Genomic DNA, 17,971 nt, shown 5'->3' on the forward strand with positions numbered 1-17,971 from the left:
CCAAATATTGGCAATTATGAATAAAGCCACTATAAACATCTGTGCAGTTTTTTGTGTGGACATAATTTTCAGTTCATTTGGGTTAAGACCAAGGAGTGTGATTGCTGGATCATATAATAAGAATGTGTTCAGCTTGGTAAGAAACCACCAAACTGTCTTCCAAAGTGTCTGTCTGATGTTACATTCCCATCAGAAATGTATGAGAGTTCCTGTTCTAGATCCTTGCTGGCATTTGCTGCTTCAGTGTTCCAGATTTTGGCCATTCGAATAGGGTGTGTAGTGATACCTTGCTGTTTTAATTTTCATTTCCCTGATGACATATGATGTTCTTTTCATATGCTTATTTGCCATCTGTATCTGTATATCTTCTTTTGTGAAGAATTCAGTAAGGTCTTTGGCCCATTTTTAAGTTGGGTTGTTTTCTTATTAAATTTTAAGAATTTTTAAGACATATTTTGGATGAGTTCTCTATCAGATATATCTTTTGAAAATATCTTCTCCAAGTCTATGGCTTTTCTTCTCATTCTTTTCACATTGTATTTCACAGAGGAGAAGTTTTCAATTTTAATGAAGTCTATGAATTCTTTCTTTCATGGATTATGCCTTTGGTGTTGCATCTAAAAAGTCATCTCCAAACTGAAGGTCATATAACTTTATTTCTATGTTATCTTCTAGAGTTTTATAGTTTTGTGTCTTACATTTAGGTCTGCAATCCATTTTGAGTTAATTTTTCTGAAGGGTGTAAGGTCTGTGTCTAGATTCGTTTTTAATCATGTGGATGTCTGGTTATTCCAGCACCACTTGTTATAAGTATTATCTTTTTTCTATTGTATTGCGTTGGACCTTTTTCAAAGATCTATTGACTATATTTATATGGGTCTATTTCTGAGCTCTCTGTTCCATTGATCTTTTTATCTGTTCTTATGCCAATAATGCACTATTTTGGTACTTACTGTAGCTTTATAGTAAGTCGTGAAGTCAGGTAGAGTTAGTCCTCCAACTTTGTTCTTGTCCTTTAATATTGTGTTAGCTCATCTGGGTATTTGGCTTCTCCATATAAACTTTATTTTATTTTTTTTTTTTTTTCATTTTTCAAAAAATTTTTTTTCAACGTTTATTTATTTTTGGGACAGAGAGAGACAGAGCATGAACGGGCGAGGGGCAGAAAGAGAGGGAGACACAGAATCGGAAACAGGCTCCAGGCTCTGAGCCATCAGCCCAGAGCCCGACGCGGGGCTCGAACTCACGGACCGCGAGGTCGTGACCTGGCTGAAGTCGGACGCTTAACCGACTGCGCCACCCAGGCGCCCCTCCATATAAACTTTAGAATCAGGGTGTTGATATCCACAAAATAATTTTCTGGGATTTTGATTGGAATTGCAAAGAATCTATAGATTATTTTTGGAATAATTGAGATCATAACAATATTGAATCTTCCTATCTTGGATCTTGGAATATCTCCATTTATTTATTTCTTCTTGATTTCATTGATTGGAGATTTGTAGTTTACCTTGTTTAGGTCTTATACATATTTTGTTAGATTTATATTCATTTCATTTTTCTGGTTACTGATATAAATGGTATTGTGTTTTTAATTTCAAATTCCACTTATTTGTTGTTGGTATATAGCAAAGCAATCGACTTTTATATATTTTCCTTGTATCCTGCAGTCTTGCTGTAATGGCTTATTAGTTCTAGGAGTTTATTTGTTGGTTCTTTCAGGTTTTCTACATAGATGATTATGTCATCTGTGAACAAAGATAATTTTATTGATTCTTTTCTAATCTTTAAACCTTTTATTTTCTTTTCTTGTCTTATTGCCTTAGCTAGAACTTTCATTATGATGTTAAAAAGCAATTGTGAGATATCTTGTACCAGATCTTAGTAGGAAAGCTTCCAGTTTCTCACCATTGAGTGTGATGTCAGATGTCCATTTTTTTTTTTGGCAGATATTCTTTAGTAAGTTGAGGAAGTTCCCCTCTATTCTTTGTTTACCAAGAGTTTTCATCATGAATGGCCATTGAATTTTGTCAAATGCTTTTTCTACATGTATTGATATATCAATTAATTTTAAAAACAATTTTATTGTAACTGATATTGCCATATCCACTTTACAGATGGGGAGAGTAAGCCTCAGCACTGAAGTAACTTTCCAGCAGTTCCTACAATTACTGGTGGAATTAGGGTTAAATCTGCAATTACTTGACTTGCTCTGCAATATGCTTCCTCCCAGAGCTTACTATCAATCCTGACTCTTTGACTCTAAGGTAGTAGGAAAAGTAGATTACTCATCATGAATCTCACCAAACTAAACAACCTATTAAATAGTAAAATATATACTTATTTGAAATATTATTACTTCAAATAATAATAATAATAATAATGATATAGTATTATTCTCTTTATTCACAGATTTTGTATTTGTGAGTTTGCCTACTTACTAAAATTTATTTGTAACCCCAAAAATGAATCCTGAAAACACTTTCATGGTCATTCACAGACATGTACAGAGTGGCAAAAGGTTTCTGCCTCCAATGTTCATATTCCAGGATGAGGTCAAACAACATAACACTCTACCTTTTTATTCTAGCACTCACACTGCAAACAAGCGTCCTACTTGAGGTCTACTAATACCAAGTTAATTTTGCATTTTTTGTTTTTGTTGGTTATTTCACTGTTTAAAATGGTCCCCAAGTGTGGTGGTAAGGTTCTGATTAGTGTTCCTAAGTACAAGAAGGCTATGATGTGGGGTCACCTGGGTGGCTCAGTCTGTTAAGCATCTGACTTTGGCTCAGGTCATAATCTTGAAGTTTGTGGGTTTGAGCCCTGTGTTGGGCTCTGTGCAGACAGCTGAGCCTGGAGCCTGCTTTGGATTCTATGTCTCTCTCTCTCTCTCTCTCCCCCTCTCAGCTCATGTTCTCTCTCTCAAAAATAAACATTAAGAAGGCTGTGATATGCCTTATGGAGAAAATACAGGTGTTAGATAAACTTTGTTCTATTGGTCATGAATTAAATATTAATAAGTTAACTTCATATGCTAAGTTAAGTGTCTTTCAACAGAAACACACAAAACAAATTATGAATTGATCAAGTGATGAAAATATTGTGACCAAAGGGTCATAGAAACATAACTCTGTATTTCGTCTCTGAACTATGGTTCAGTAGCTGCTAATTTAGTATTTGCAAAGACTTTATAGAGCATAAGTGCCACTCATCACAAAAATCAAACATATGTGCTTTTACTGTAATGGTGTACTTGTAATTTCACTGTAATGGTGTATTTACCAAAGTGGACTGCTTTTTTATGGATTAAAGTTTCACTGTGGTATAATTTCACTGGCTGTGCTAAACTCTGTTCATCTATCTTCTGTTAACCACTATACTAGTTTCCGACTGATGTTATAACAAATTAGCACAAACATAGTGGTTTAAGCCACAAGTTTATTATCTTACTTTGGAGGTCAGAAGTCCAAAGTGGGTTCAACAGGGCTAAAATCAGGATGTGTCAGAATTGTCTTCCTTCTGGAGTCTCTAATGGAAATGCTGTTTCACCTTTTCCTGCTGCTGGAGGTGCTTGCCTTCCTTGGAACATAGCCCCACGTTACTCTGACTGCTGCTTCCATCATGATATCAAATCATTGACTCTCCTGCCTCCCTTTTCCAGTTATAAGGACATTGGTTATTGAGAATGTCAGCTTGTAGCCCTGTCAGTTATTTGCTCCCCAGCCCAAATTAACTTAAGTATAGTTATAAAGTAAAAGACAATTTTTTTTTAAGCTGGGAAGACTTGCTGATTAGGTCCACATTTGGGTGTGGTATCGTACAATGCCCTAGTACTTATGATGCTTTCACTATCATCTTGTTTTCATTCCTATTTCTAGCCCTCAGAACCATGTCAAACTATTTGCATGTCCAGAGAAGAGTTTATGCAAAGAATGACAGACATTGTTGGTTGGGGCACAAAGGAAGAATATGGGGAGTTCTTTGACAAAGTGGATGTGGCCCAAGATGGCTTCATTAACTGGGACAAGTTGACTTCATTTATGCTGTTAGCACTTCATGAGAACGATGAACGAGCAAAGGCAACTGTGGTTCCCCAGTGGAAAGACCTTGAACTCCTTCCAACGAAACACAAGGACATCATTCAAAAAGTAATTTTCTTAAAAAGTTCAAGTCGTTATCTGACCATCAGTAAAGAAGGTTTATTAGGAATCTGGGGAGAGAATTTAAAGCTCCAAGAAACATTTCCCATCACTTCAGATGCCACCAAGCTTAAACACCTGTGGGTGACAAGTATGGTTTCTCTGGAAAATATAAACAAGGTACCAAGTCTTTATAAATAAATTATTGCCTGTAAAAGGGGAAAAATGATAGGATGGGGCTCCTGATCAATATCAAGTATAACACCAGCAGGGACTGAGAGCTTCAGTCCCACTTTGTGCCTCTCATCTGATCTGGAGGGAATGCGAGTAGAGCCAGTGAGCTTCTCAATTTCCCAAACTGTTTTCTTCAGCTCCTTTAAAGGACACAGCTGACAGTGACTCAGATTCTTGGCTCTGTCCCAAATGTGGCCATGCTGCATTACTGGCTGGTAAGACGTTTCTGACTCCACAGTTTGTGGTAGAATCATGGGTCTATATGAGGCGCTGAGAGGTTATTACAATGCATGGCACAACTCAGTGCAATCACAGGGAACTGCTTATCTGATTTTAACCACTGTTCAATTTCTTAATTCTGATGGGTAGGGCCCACTCAGTACAAATATCCTTATGTAACAGCCTATGAGCAAGATAATGTATTGAAAGGAAAATCTGTGTGAGGGAAGGATGAGGATAACTTAAAGAATCCATATTCTTAGTATTTTATATTAAGCAGAAGATAAACTTCACTATGAAAATTTAAAAAAAATCTTTTAACATTTATTCAGTTTTGAGAGAGAGAGAGACAGAGCATGAGCAGGGGAGGGGCAGAGAGAGAGGAAGACACAGTATCTGAAGCAGACTCCAGGCTCTGAGCTGTCAGCACAGAGCCCGACGCAGGGCATGAACCCATGGACTGTGAAATCATGACCTGAGCCGAAGTCGGATGCTTAACCAACTGAGCTACCCAGGTGCCTCTACTATGAAAACTTTTAAATGCACATACAAGCAGAGATAACAGTATTGTTTTAAATTTGTTTTATTTTTTATTTTTTTAAATTTACCTCCAAATTAGTTAGCATATAGTGCAACAATGATTTCAGGAGTAGATGCCTTAGTGCCCCTTACTCATTTATCCCATTCCTCCTCCCACAACCCCTCCCGTAACCCTCAGTTTGTTCTCCATATTTATGAGTCTCTTCTGTTTTGTCCCCCCTCCCTGTTTTTATGTTATTTTTATTTCCCTTCCCTTAAGTTCATCTGTTTTGTCTCTTAAAGTCCTCATATGAGTGAAGTCATATGATTTTTCTCTTTCTCTGACTAATTGCACTTAGCATAATACCCTCCAGTTCCATCCACGTAGTTGCAAATGGCAAGATTTCATTCTTTTTGATTGCCGAGTAATACTCCATTGTATATATATATACCACATCTTTATCCAGTCATCCATCAATGGACATTTGGGCTCTTTTCCATAGTTTGGCTATTGTTGATAGTGCTGCTATAAACATGGGGGTGCACGTGTCCCTTTGAAACAGTGTACCTGTATCCCTTGGATAAATGCCTAGTAGTGCCATTGCTGGGTCGTAGGTAGTTCTATTTTTAGTTTTTTGAGGAACCTCCATACTGTTTACCAGAGTGGCTGCACCAGCTTGCATTCCCAGAGATAACAGTATTAAGAACCAATATCTACCCTTGGCCATTTCCAATTCACAGCCAGTAGTTAGATCTATATCTCCCCTCTTTGAAATCCAAAACATGCAGTTGCTTAATCTGTAAATATTTCATAAAAAATCTCCTTTTTTTTAGCATAACCATGATACCACGATCACATTTAATAACAATTACAATAATTCCTTATTCTCAAATATCCAGTCAAATACACATTTTCTTTTCTTGTAATTTTTTAATAGTTTGTTAATTCCTCATTTGATAGTTTATTTGAATCACAATCTGAGTAAGATCCAAACCATTGTGAATTGTTGATATGCCTCTTTTGATCTATGTGTTTTTTCTCCACCTCTTCTTTATTATTGCATTGTTTTGTTATTGCTATTCTGTTTTTGTAAGAGAAACTGGTGTTTGTTCTTTAAAGTGTCTCAGTCTGGATTTTGCAGACTGTGTTTAGAGGGGGTTGTTTTACATGTCTCCTTGTTCCCCATATTTCCAGTAAATTGGTAGTCAAATCTAAAGCCTTGATCGGTTTCAAGATGGTTTGTTCTGGAATAGGTGTTCCTCAATCAGGAGGCACAAAATGCCTGTTCTCTCTCTTCTTGGGATGTTGACAGTTATTGCTGATTATTCCTTGATCTATCAATTTATTAGGGGTTGCAAGAGGATGACATTCTAATTCCATCATTTCTACTTTCTTTATAAGCTGGAATACCTGTATAAAAAGAAATTCCACCTGTCAAGTATTTAGTTATAATGTAGTACAAATCACAGAACAAAGGCAGGATGAATGGCTAATTCTTTACTTCTATTTGCCAGTATTCAAAATCCTCTAAAGACGAAAAATGAGCAAAACTATCATTATTGTTATCAATATCATCACAAACTCATGAGTTTAAGCAATTTTATTTGCTTCAGTCCACCGAGTTGCTAACTCATCCTTAAAATTGTACCATCTTTATACCCTGGAATGAATACAAGTCAGCTTCTGAGTCTTTTCTGCTATAACTGTGTTAGTCTTTGAAAGCTTCTTTGTTTTCTGGTGTGACAAGCTGTTCCAGGATCATCTTGCATATTTATTATGCCAGAGCCAGAATCCTCCATGTTTCCAAAAACCCAGGGTTTTTGTAAGTGGGAAATGGTAGGCTCTACTGCCTTGAACGTAAAGAATCATCATCATCATTAACTTCCAACGTGATGCACCCTGCTCTATTAATCTTCTCGAGATCACCATGAAGTGGACATTGCTCCTACTTTAAGAATGAGAGACTAGGCAAGGAGAGGTTGTGGAATTTGCCCCAGGTCACACAGAATGCATGTTGTAAGATTTGTATACAGAGGCAGCTTGATTTCAGAACCTGTGTTTCAGAGTCTTTGCTGCCTCTAGAGTGGTAGCTGGACGTCATCACATCCAGTCTCTTCTTGCTAAGGATCTGGTGTTAATGTTAACTATATGGGTTACAAGATGGTTCAAGCCCAGATTTTCTTTTATATCTGTGTGCAGCATTCTGTTATTATCATGCAATGTTTATGTTGTTATGTTGTGTAATGATTATGTTGCATTGTTTCTTCTTTCCAGGACTGATAACTAAATCTTAGCCTTTCCTTTGCACTTTTGCAACATAGAAGTTTAAAGAGGGTTGCTTTTTTATTCTTTCCTCAAAGAGCTTTATTGAGATGTAATTATACAAAAAGCACCGCACATACTAAAAATACCCAAGTTGACAGATTTTAATACATTTGTCTACTGTGAAAAATCAACAGTACAATGAAGATAATGAACATAATCATCACGCTCAAAAATGCCCTTGTGCCCTTTTGTAATCTGTCCAATCTCTCCCATCTCCCCTTGTCAGGTAGCCACTGATATGCTGTGACCATACAATAGTTAGCATTTTCTAGATTTGTATATAATTTACATCATATAGTGTATACTCGTTTTGGTCTGACTTCTTTAACTTGGCACGTCATTGGATATATCAGTTTATCTTTTTATTGTTGTGTAACATTCCACCATGTGGATATAACATATCCTTACCAACATTTGGTATGATCAAGGTTTTCTTACCCACTTAATTTTGGCCATTTTAATAGGTTTGTATTTGATCTTATTGTGGTTTTAATTCACATTTCCCTAATGACTAATAATATTGAGCTTCTTTTCATATACTGATTTGCTACCTGTATATCCTCTTTGGTGAATGTCTGTTCAAATCTTTTGCCCATTTTGTTGTTGGTTTTATTTCACTGAGTTTTGAGAGTTCTTTATATATTCTGGATATATACATTTATCAGATGGATGATTTACAAATACTGTCTTACAGCACATGTTTTGTCTTTGCGTTTTCCTAACACTGCTTTTGGTAGTATCATTTTCAGATTGTTCATTACTAGGGTGTAGAAAAAAATAGATTTTTAAAAATGATCTTATATCCTGCAACTACACTGAACTCATTTACTGGTTTTGATCATTTTTTGTTGCTGTTATTCTTTAGGATTTTCTGTGTTTACGATTATGTCATCTACTAACAAAGATAGTCTAACGTCTTCCTTTCCAAACTGGATGCTTTTATTTCTTTTTCTTGCCTAATTTCCCTTTCTGGAAATTGCAGTGTGGTATTGAATAGTAGTGGTGAGAGTGAACATCCTCATCATGTTCCTGATCTTAGGGAGAATGCATTCAGTTTTCCACCATTAAGTATGATATCAGTTGTGGGTTCTTTGTATCAAGTTGAAGACGTTTTCTTCTATTCCTGGTTTGTTGAGCATTTTTATCATGAAAATGTGTTAGAATTGGTCAAATGCTTTTTTTGGATATATTGAGAGAATCATATAGATTTTGTCCTTTATTAATAGAGTGTGTTACGTTGATTGATATTTGTATGTTAAAGTAGGCTTGCTTTCTGGTATAAATATCAGTTGGTCATGGTATGTAATGGTTTTTATATGTTGTTGGATTCTCTTTGCTATTGTTTAGTTGACAATTTTTGCATCTATATTCATTAGGGTTCTTGATATGTAGTTTTCTTGTATGTTTTTGTGTAGTTTGGTATTAAGATGGTATTGGCTTCATAAAATGATTTTGGAAAAGTTGCCTCCACTTTATTTATTTATTTATTTTTTGTTTTTTGAAGAGTTTGAGAAACATTGTTGTTAATTCTTTAAATGTTTGGTCGCATTTATTAGTGACGACATCTGGGCCTGGGATTTTCTTTGTGACAATGTTTTTTATTACAATTCAATTTTGTTGTTTTACTGATACGTTTGCTGAGATTTTCTACTTGGTCTTGAGTTAGTTTAGGTACTATTTTTGTTTTCAGAAATTTGGAATTTCATCTAGGTCGTCTACTTTGTTGGCATGCCATTGTTTATGATATTCTCTTATAATCTCCTTTTATTTTTATCAGGTCGATAGCAGAATACACTTTTATTTCTGACTTCAGTAATGTGTATTTTCACTCTTTTTTATCTTGGGTTAGTTTAGCTGAAGTTTGGTCAATTTTATCGACAAATGTATTGACACTTTTAAAAATAGTTTTGGGATTTTATCTAACTTGTGAAGGCTACTTACAGAGTTTTTATCAACTGATTTTTGTGAAAGACTCTGCTTGCTTTATAAAGCATAATTTGTAAAGCTTCTGGTATGACTGTGTGATGCTCTAGACCTCTGTTTTTGTCTTTCCTTTGTGATTAATCATCTCGTCTCCCATGGATGGATGAGGTCGGCAGGTGTGTGAAGTGGAGATACAGAGGAAAATATGTTCAAATGCCTTTAACGGGAAGAACTTTTTCTTGGCTAGAGTCCAAAGTTAGAATAAAGTCCACTTGTGCCGCCATGCTGTGCCTCTATAATACTGTTAGTGACCTGAAGGGAACAGTGTCTGATTTGGGGCTAAGAGTCGCATGTCTCCTTTGTATACTGATTTCACTAAATTCATCAGAAAAAATACTATCTGTATTTCTGTATTTCTTGAACAAATGTTTTCTATTTGTTACTTTAGATAGCAGTGGCTTTTACGAGTAAAGAGATTTGTTTCTATGATCTGCTGTCCAAAGGAGAATTTCCTTGTCAATATAAACTCCAAGGCCTGAAGGGAACACCGATTTGTATGGAATATTGGTATGACGTCCTTGATGCCAATGAATCGATTCTTTCTTTTGGGGACATAACTGGAAAGGTAAGCGAGGGAAGGAAAAGTTGAACACTATGGATTTAATCAGCAAACTGTAGCTCAACATAGAAATAGAATACAACGAGTGTGACCTCCTAATTGAGCTACACTACAAATTATAAAGCCACACCTGCTGGGCGTGGAAAAGAAGGATTAGGTCACAGTTCCCTTTCTTGCTTATGAAAAACAGTCTTCATGTGGTTTTCTTGTCTATGTATAGTCTCATTTTCCTTATTTAGAAAGAAATTGTAATTTTTTTTCACCAAACGATGCTTGATCTCTTAGGTCCCAGTTTTAATAAACATCAAATTTTAAATGCCCAAAATTATCTCTTATAACTCTTTCAAATTAATTATCCTGATTTTCATTTAAAAGCCTCCTCTGGGGGCGCCTGGGTGGCTCAGTCGGTTGAGCGTCCAACTTCAGCTCAGGTCACGATCTCGCAGTCCCTGAGTCCGAGCCCCACGTCGGGCTCTGGGCTGATGGCTCAGAGCCTGGAGCCTGTCTCCCTCTCTCTCTGCCCCTCCCCCGTTCATGCTCTGTCTCTCTCTGTCTCAAAAATAAATAAACGTTAAAAAAAATTTTTTTTTAATAAAATAAAAGCCTCCTCTGTACCAGCTCCCTGGGCGGTGCTTGTTTCCTGCATCACTTAACAAAGGGATAGATGCATTAGAGAGGGCAGCACAAAAACCCGGACATTGGATGCAATGACTCCTCTATCACATTCCACCTATCTGCTAAAAAATTATTATTTGTTGAATGCCCATGAACTCTGAAGTGGTCTAATTTGAACAATTTCCTTTCCTAATTGTGAAAGCTTTTCACTCTTTGTGTTTTTAATCACAAGTGTATCATAAAAGCAAATAATGAACTGCCCTTGGTAATTGCTTTACCAACATTATAGTTGTTTTGTCTTTTAGTATGACTGCCTGCATCCTTTAAATAATATTGAGGAAATTCCCATTAATTCAATACCTATTCCTTATTAGTCTTAAAGAACATAGATTTTTTTTTTTCCAACAATGATCCTGCCCATTTTTCTTTTCCTTTCAATATCTCTCTCAAGGTTCAAGCAATTGTTTTCACGACGGCCTTGATTTCCCTGTTTGAGCGTCCTGCTAATGCACATGAAGACGAAGAAGCCACTGTGACTATTAACTGGGCAGAACTGCTCTCTGGATATCACAAATGTTGCTATATATTAGAGCATAATCTTCATCATGGAGATTGGGTCAGGCAAGGTACTCAATTTGAACAGTAATGAAAGAAATGGTCACCTTTGACATCTACATTTACATTTTTTGTTGAAAATGTTTCCCATAAAATGTTAGTCTCACAACCAATAATTGGTTCTCTGGAGGTTTGGGCCTGGATTGTCAGCTATCTCCTGCACACTAACAGTTCTTTCTTTCTTTTCTTTCCTTCTAAAATTTCATGCAATTAGTTCAGGTGAACTGTGCATTGAAGACATCTCAAGAGAAAGGAAAAAAATTATCATAGAATCCATTTAACTTCAACCCAACTCTGATCCTAAAAGTCTCATCTAGGGGCACCTGGGTGGCTCTGTCGGTTAAGCGTCCAACTTCGGCTCAGGTCATGATCTCACGGTTCGTGGGTTCGAGCTCCTCATCCCGCTCTGTGCTGACAGCTTGGAGCCTGGAGCCTGCTTCAGATTCTGTGACTCCCTCTCTCTCTCTCTCTGCCCCTCCCCTGCTCACACTCTGTCTCTGTCTCTCTCAAAAATAAATAAAAAGTTAAAAAAAATTTTTTTCTAAGTCTCATCTAGCCACATCCATGGCTGCTTAGTGAAAGAATGTAACAAGTGCCCTCAAAACCACTCCTTTGTTTTCTTCATGTTTCATGAAAGTATATTCTTTTGATTGTCTTCAAAAAGGATCTTCTTTTTTTCCTGTTGATATAGTGACTGGGTTCCTCTGACTACAGTACTTGAGTAGTATTTCTCTGTGTGACAGATTATGTCATAAAATAGCATCTATAGAAAGCCAGAAAATTCCTAATACCTTGTCATCAATCAGTTTATTAGTTTCGCAGTATATATAACTTATACAAAGTTTGCCTCTGGTCCAGGATCTACATGTGCAATATCTGTTCTGATATCTCTTGGGTCCTAGTATCTACTAGACTATGGTAACTTTCTCACTTTTAAATTACAACATTAAATTATGCCCATTGAAAGGAATGGAAACTAACAGTCTCTTTGACTATTATCTTATAGGTCTATTCCTAATATACTTTGAAAGAGAGATAGTCAAAATGGACCCAGCTCTTGGCCCTTTTAGTATTTTTACCCTCTTTGGAGTTTAGAAGGTTGCAACTAATTCTTTAATTCATGGCCCACAATAGTAATATCCCACAAGATGGGAACTATAGGTTCTATATTTTTTTCTTCACTATAAATCATATCACATCTTTGATACTTTCTTCCCATCCTTTAATGCTGGCATGATATTGAATGTGGGAAAGACAGAAGATGATATTTTTTGGTTATCTCCTCTGTGTTGCCGGCACAAAATTGTGTGTTATGTTTGTATAACATGGATATAAGAATCACAGTACTAGAAACTGCAGGGAGCTATTGCAGCTGCTTCCAAACAAGCATGGTAATTGAAATATACTAGACATGCAATGTTACATTAGGTTCAAGTGTACAACATAGTGATTCCACAACTCTGTACGTTACACTGTGTTCACCACAAGCGTAGCTATTATCTGTCACCATACAACCTATTACAATATCACTGACTATATTCCCCACACTGTACCTTTTATTCCTGTGATTTATTCATTCCATAACTGGAATCCTGTGTATCCCACTCCTCTTCATCAGTGTTGCCCATACCTCATCCCCAGCAACCATCAGTTTGCTTTCTGTCTTTATAGATGTTTCTGCTTTTTGTTTATTCATTCATTTTGTTTTCTAGATTCCACATAAAAGTGAAATTATAGGGTATTTGTCTTTCCCTATCTGATTTATTCCACTTATTATAATACCCTCTAGGTCCATCCATGTTGTTGCAAATTGGAAGCTCTCATTGTTTTTTATGGCTGAGTAGTATTCCATTGTGTGTGTGTATGAGTGCGTGTGTATATATGTATGTATATATGTATACCCGTGTGTGTATATATATATATATATATGTATATATATATGTATATATATATATATATATATATATATATGTGTGTGTGTATATATATATATATATATATGTATATATGTCACCTCTTCTTTATTTTCCATATCTGGGCTATTCTAAATAATGCTACCATAAACATAGAAGTGCATCTATTTTTTTGAATTAGTGTTTTTGGGTTTGGGGGGTAAATACCTAATAGTAGAATTACCTGATCATGGTATTTCTATTTTAATTTTTTGAGGAAACTCCATCCTGTTTGCCAATTTATATTCCCACTAACAGTGCATGACGGTTCCTTTTTCTCCACGTCCTCACCAATACTTGTTGTTTCTGGTCTTTTTAATTCTAGCCATTTGATAGGTGTAAGGTGATATCTCGTTGTGGTTTTGATTTGTATTTCCCTGATGATTAGTAATGTCAAGCATCGTTTCATGTGTCTGTTTGCCATCTGTGTGTCTTCTTTGGAAAAAAATGTCTATTCATGTCTTCTGCCCATTTTTTAACTGGATTATTTTTGGGGTTTTTTTCCTGTATTGAGTTGTATTAGTTCTTTATATATTTTGGATGCTAATCCCTTGTTGGATATATCATTTGAAAATACCTTTTTCCAGTCAGTAGGTTGCCTTTTCATTTTGTTGATGGTTTCCTTTGTTGTGAAAAAGCTTTTTATTTTGGTGTAGGTCCAGTAGTTTATTTTTACAAGAATGTTATTTTAATACATAAAACAAACACTAGATAGACTATAGTAATAAAGTACTAGTTCTTAAAATCTACTTGTAGTAGGCTTCCTCAAGATTAGTGTATTATTTGAGTTCCATGACCTTAAATTACTATGAATAAATACAGAGAAGTAGCTAAAAGAATTTTGTTATTGAAAAGATTGGGGATACAACAAGTAAAGTTTTCAATTTGATATTATATTTTCTGAATGTGAGTAGTATCTAAATACTCTCTTCACTTTCAGTGAGAGAATGAACAGTTTCCACTCTAGACCCTGTCATAATTTCATTTAAACCTCTCTAAATTCAACTCTGCTGGTAACTGCTTATAAGCATTTGTCTGTTAAGTTGCAGGACAAGGAGTTTTCTGTAGGTTCAAGTGAAATCATTGCTCATCGTGTTTCCAAAATATCATTCTAATCTTTGGTTCCCTCATCTAGTGACAAAAGAATATGGAAACTTAGTTTAGTATCAACACTGTAATTCATGTTTATGAACTAAGCAATCCAACTTTGGAATCTGGCCTCTGAATCACTGCAATTAGGAACTGGCTACAAAAACATTTTACATATGAAAGAAATATCAAGGATGTTTACTATCTTATTAGGATTACATATTTCTTAGCTCTGTGAATCAAAACTCATTGTAATTAAGTGATTAATTTTTGGAAAAATAGCCGAAAAAATATATTTACATTAGTCAGTTTATTTAAATTGTGGACTCAATGTGTCAACCAATCAACAATTATTTATTTGTCTTTTATGTGCTCTAAACTGTTTTAGGCCTTGGAGACTGTAGAAGAAAGATTAATTATAACCCTCAAGAAACTTAGTATAGGAATAAGAATTAAAGACTCATGTAAAATAACTTATTAGAACATTGTACAATGGTACTGAAAATTAGCTACTAAACCACATAAATGAGATATTAACTCCCATAGTAATTCTTAAGCAGCAAACATTATGAGGAAAGCTTCAAGAGTAGTTGGTGCTACTCAAAGGATGGATAGGTGGAGGGAAAAAGAACACAGAGAACATGAGTAAAGGGAGACAAGCAGACACAATGAAGGGAAGAGAAATGGGCATGAATAGATGAGAGGCTGAGTATTGAGGAAATACAAGTGAGTAGGTCTAATAGGGACATATGTTGGAAATCTTGGCAACTAGCCCTATTTACACTTGATGGAAAATGAAGCAGTGAAGCATTGAAGGTTTTTGAGGATACTTGGAAGACCTAATGCACACAACATTTAGGAATGGTTTCTTTGGTAGTTCTGTTTGGCATAGGTTGGAGGACAAAGAAAGACACTGCGATCAGACTGGCTAATTATAAGGCTTTTGATGATGAGAAAGTGGAAATGATAAAGCAAGCAAGGAAGGAGGGAAATAAGCAACCTTCTGAAACAGGAATCTTCAGGACTTGAGGTCTGAAAATTTGAAATGATGAGCCATTTTAGAATGTCCCATAAAGACATCAGTTTCCAGGTGGAGAATGTTCTATTTGCAGATTGCAGATGCCCTGGTCCTACCCAGTGCTCATATTCTTCTCCATTCACGTTCTCAATGTGGACTACCTCTGAAGGATTCCCTTATTCTGGGATATTCCAGACCCTGCCACCAAAGCAGAGTCTTACTTGCCAGTTTTGACCCCGAAACTTCCCTTACCTTTACCAAACTCCTTATTTTGCTGTTTCTTGTAATTCATATGGACTTTGCCTTGCATGATTTTCAGGGTTCTCAATTTGAGCTATGCTCCTGGCTTCTTAAAAATCTTGCTTTCAGGGACGCCTGGGTGGCTTGGTCAGTTAAGCGTCCGACTTCGGCTCAGGTCATGATCTCGCGGTCCGTGAGTTTGAGCCCCGCGTCGGGCTCTGTGCTGACAGCTCAGAGCCTGGAGCCTGTTTCAGAGTCTGTGTCTCCCTCTCTCTCTGCCCCTCCCCTGTTCATGCTCTGTCTCTCTCTGTCTCAAAAATAAATAAATGTTTAAAAAAAATTGAAAAAAAAATCTTGCTTTCAGATGCAGCTCAATCTGTGAAGGAATCCTAAAAATTTCTGTACCTACATCACAACTTTTGTCCTGCCTGTCATAACTCTTTCAAACCCAGAGGAAATTTGGATGTATCACATGCAAATCACATGTATACATAAACTGAAAGCTAAACGATCTTCTTAGGGCGTGTGATAGGTTTTTTATTCTCCATAGTGTCTACTGTAACACATGGTACCATATTTTGCCCTATTTTCCCTTTCTCACTGTTTTTAAGTAACTTACTTGTGATGTGCTTCAGTTTATTGGTGTGTGTGTATGTGTGTGTGCGTGTGTGTGTGTGTGTGTGTGTGTGTGAGAGAGAGAGAGAGAGAGAGAGAGAGAGAGAGTGTGTGTGGGGGTTTACACTGCTTAGAATTCATTGAAATTCTTGGATATATGGGTCTGTAGTTTTTATTAAATTTGGAAATTTTTCTATTGTTATTTTTCCCAAAATTGTCTGAACCCTTCCTTTTTTTTTTTCTGGGGCTCCCATTATGTGTGTGAAATATCTTAGATGTTTCATATTATCCTGCAATAAGCTTTATACATGTTTATTCAGTCTTTTTAAAATTTATTTGAAATCACTATGTTTTAGTTTAGTTAGATTTTCTTTCTATGTCTTTGAGTTTCTGTTTCTTTTCTTCTGAGATATTGCAGAATGGTTTCAGAGGATGGGGCTGCCTCTCTGGTTCATGTGGGCCAGATCGTCCCAACCTAGCTCTGAAGGGATGATGACTCTGCAGAGAGTCATGGTGTAGCCACACCCAGAGGAGCCAGCACAGCGGTGGGACCTCCTCAGAGAGCTGCAGCATAGGTGGACAGCAGCACCAAGCCATGGGAGTAGCATGGCCATTCCAGTGGATTTGGAAGGGAGAGCATCAAGCCAAAGAGATTTATTCTTGAGTGTTAAGGTTTCACAGAGTTTTCTTGGTTAGACTTTGTATTTACTTAGTATCTAGTACCCCTTTATTCTTTCCTATTTCTCCCCTTTGGAATGGGAATGCTTACCATATGCCTGTTCCACCACTTTTTTGGAAGCACACAACTTGTTTGATTTCTTGAGTTCACAGCTTGGAAAGAAATTTTCCCCAGGATGAATTGTATCCCAAGTCTTTGTATCTGATTTAGATGAGACTTTGAACTTAGACTTTAGAGTTGATGCTGGAATGAGTTAAGACTTTTGAGACCATTGGGATGTAATTTGCTTTCAAGAAGGACATGGATAGGGGAGGGGCAGAATGTTAGGGACTAAATGTTTGTGTCCATTTCCAAATTCATATGTTGAAATCTTAAGCCCCATATGATGGTATTAGAAGGTAGTGCCTTTTGGGGCGCCTGGGCGACTCAATTGGTTGAGCGATCGACTTCAGCTCAGGTCACAATCTCATCATTCGTGAGTTCAAGCCCCATGTTGGGCTCTGTGCTGACAGCTCAGAGCCTGGAGCCTGCTTCAGATTCTGTGACTTCCTCTCTCTCTGCCCCTCCCCCACTCATGCTCTGTCTCTCTCTGTCAGAAATAAATAAACATTAAAAAAAATTTAAAAAAAAAGAAGGTAGTGCCTTTGGGAGGTGGCTAGTATAGTTCTCATGAATAGAATTCATGCTCTTATAAGATACCTCAGAGAGTCTCTCACTTCTTTCCCATGTGAGGATGCATCAAGAATTTGGCCACCTATGAACCAGGAAATGGGCCCTTACCAGACACTGAATCTATTAGCGCCTTGATCTTGGACTTCCCAGTCTCCAAAACTGTGAAAAATAAATTTTTGTTGTTTAAGCTACCTGGTCTGTATATTTCATTACAGCAGCCTGAATAGATTAAGACACTGGATAAATACTACTGAAAAATATTTCAAAAGGAAAGAGAGATACCAAAAGAAATCTTGCTCATTATTAGTATATTTAAAAAAAATAGGGGGCTTTTTATGGTTAAAAAAGTGATTGGGGTAAAAAAGATTGCAAATAGTATATAGTTTAATACTATGTGAATCAATATTGAGGAAAATGGATAGGGGAAAAGGCAATTTAAAAAGTATATAGAGTCTAGAAAGGTGAAGAGTTTATAACATTTTCTCTTATTTCAA

General features: G+C 36.4%; 1 protein-coding gene across 1 annotated transcript in view; it reads left to right on the forward strand.

The window, feature by feature from the left end:
* The window catches only part of WDR49 (WD repeat domain 49), a 142,514-nt gene that overhangs the window by 17,720 nt on the left and 106,823 nt on the right, over nt 1–17,971 (forward strand). Inside the window, 3 exon segments of the mRNA XM_043594969.1 lie at nt 3,882–4,322; nt 9,812–9,988; nt 11,049–11,223. Of these exon segments, the coding sequence (XP_043450904.1) occupies nt 3,882–4,322; nt 9,812–9,988; nt 11,049–11,223 (793 nt within the window).

This window comes from Prionailurus bengalensis, chromosome C2, assembly GCF_016509475.1.
Source record: "Prionailurus bengalensis isolate Pbe53 chromosome C2, Fcat_Pben_1.1_paternal_pri, whole genome shotgun sequence".
Taxonomy (NCBI): Eukaryota; Metazoa; Chordata; class Mammalia; order Carnivora; family Felidae; genus Prionailurus; species Prionailurus bengalensis.